At 37.7% G+C, this 1,743-nt stretch overlaps 1 protein-coding gene across 1 annotated transcript in view; it reads right to left on the minus strand.

Moving 5' to 3' along the window:
* cry-dash (cryptochrome DASH) overlaps nt 1-1,743 on the minus strand; it is a gene marked incomplete in the record, with an annotated part of 9,484 nt that extends 7,741 nt beyond the window's left edge. Inside the window, 3 exon segments of the mRNA XM_014002175.1 lie at nt 325-418; nt 708-880; nt 1,610-1,743. Of these exon segments, the coding sequence (XP_013857629.1) occupies nt 325-418; nt 708-880; nt 1,610-1,672 (330 nt within the window).

The raw sequence follows: 1,743 nt of genomic DNA on the forward strand, positions 1-1,743 counted from the left end.
ATATGAAACAAATAAAATAAAATACATACAAAGCAGAACACAGCTAAATGTTTCAAAAGTATGTCTATGATGTTAGAATTTTCTGAGACAATGAATTTTGGTTTTTCATTTTTTTTTTTCCAGTAAGAGGTTTCAATTTAATAGAATTTTTGGACAAAAAAATCGCAATATATCACAATATATCGGCTTGCTTACAGTATTGCAACATATCGGGATATATCGTATCGTGACCCCTCTGTCATGATATGTATCGTATCGCCAAATTCTTGCCAATACACAGCCCTAACGATCACAGGATTAGCCCCGATGCAGACGTCTGAATACCTCTTCGTGGAAAGCCACGCAGCTGACAGAGCCGAGCCGCCCAATGAGGTCGGCGACTACCTCCTCCGGCTTCCCCGTCCTCACCACCAGATYGCTGCCACACAAATAAACATGTGCATGAGTTCGCGTAATGCCAGGCATCCTGGGTAGAGGGATAGCTGGMTGGAAAAATAAGTCCCGGGAACAATGTGCGCAGCGGTGATGTGAATGTTAACACAACCCCCTGCAGGTCCAGGTGTGTCCTGATCCTGTTAGAAAGCTGAGCACACGGGTCTGAGCTCCGAGTATGGAACATAATTTACTCTTTTGTAGTTTGATAAGATTATGGAATTATAGAGAAACTTTACAGTGTAAATAAATTATTTTAAACAGATKTCCTTTACCTGCCCTTGTTGCGTAGCGTGTTTCTGAGATCTTTGATGCTCTCCAGCAGGAAGCGCAGGCGAAAAGGCCCGGTTTTTGGGAAGTTAAAGTTGTAAGTTCCCACATAGTGTTTTGGGTCGAAGCAGTAYAGAGGAACAATGTGCTCAGCGTTTGTTTGAGCCCAGTGGAAGACCTGAACATCACGAAAAGAAAAAAATGGCAGMAAACAACATATTTTATTACAAAATTAAAAACAGCATCCGTACTATGGTTGTGTCTTATCTTAGTATGAAAACACTAAATTTTAAAATGAATACAGTAATAGTTTTCTAAATAACTTACTTTGCTTAATTTATTTGGTTTAAATATTTTGTATTTACTTCCCTTCACTTCAACCTTTGAGACTCTGAGACGTTCATCTAATTTTTAAATATTTCAATGTTTGCTTTTTCTAATCATCTCAAGTTTTATTTCTTTATTGTACGTCGTGTGGCTGCAGTTGAGCCTTTCCCATAGTTTTATTTATCGTTTTGTTCAGCACTTTTTTCCTTTGTAGTTTTAAAGTGCTATTTAAATAAAGTTAGAAAAAAACATTTTAAACTTGACAAAATTCAGAGTGTTTTACTTTGAAGAAGAGGCTTTTATTCTGTACAACACACGCCGGAAACAAACCTTCTCTCTCATAACGTCAACCGGAAGTAAACATTAGTCGAGGTAACAACTTGTAACTTGACACCMTTTAAAACCGTATTAGTCTTTATATGGATATATTCTCCGGCAAAGAAATTTCCAAAGTTTATAACTCAAAGTAAAGTAAAAAATACTTTCAAAAAGTCAACTTGTTAAGTATTTGAGCGCCAACTTAAAAACAAACCCYGGTTTTATCTCGGTAGCATAACATGATTCGGTCGGACTCTCTTACCTCATTGTCGTGGACACGCAGGTCGTTTCGCAGTAAACATATTATTGTGCGGTAMGTTGACATAATTTCCTAACTTATCAGGATTTCAGAAAGTCCAAAACCTCCTGTCTGTGTTAGAAAGCTGCTCCTTCAGC

Source organism: Austrofundulus limnaeus, unplaced genomic scaffold, assembly GCF_001266775.1.
Source record: "Austrofundulus limnaeus strain Quisiro unplaced genomic scaffold, Austrofundulus_limnaeus-1.0 Scaffold12, whole genome shotgun sequence".
NCBI classification, from domain to species: domain Eukaryota; kingdom Metazoa; phylum Chordata; class Actinopteri; order Cyprinodontiformes; family Rivulidae; genus Austrofundulus; species Austrofundulus limnaeus.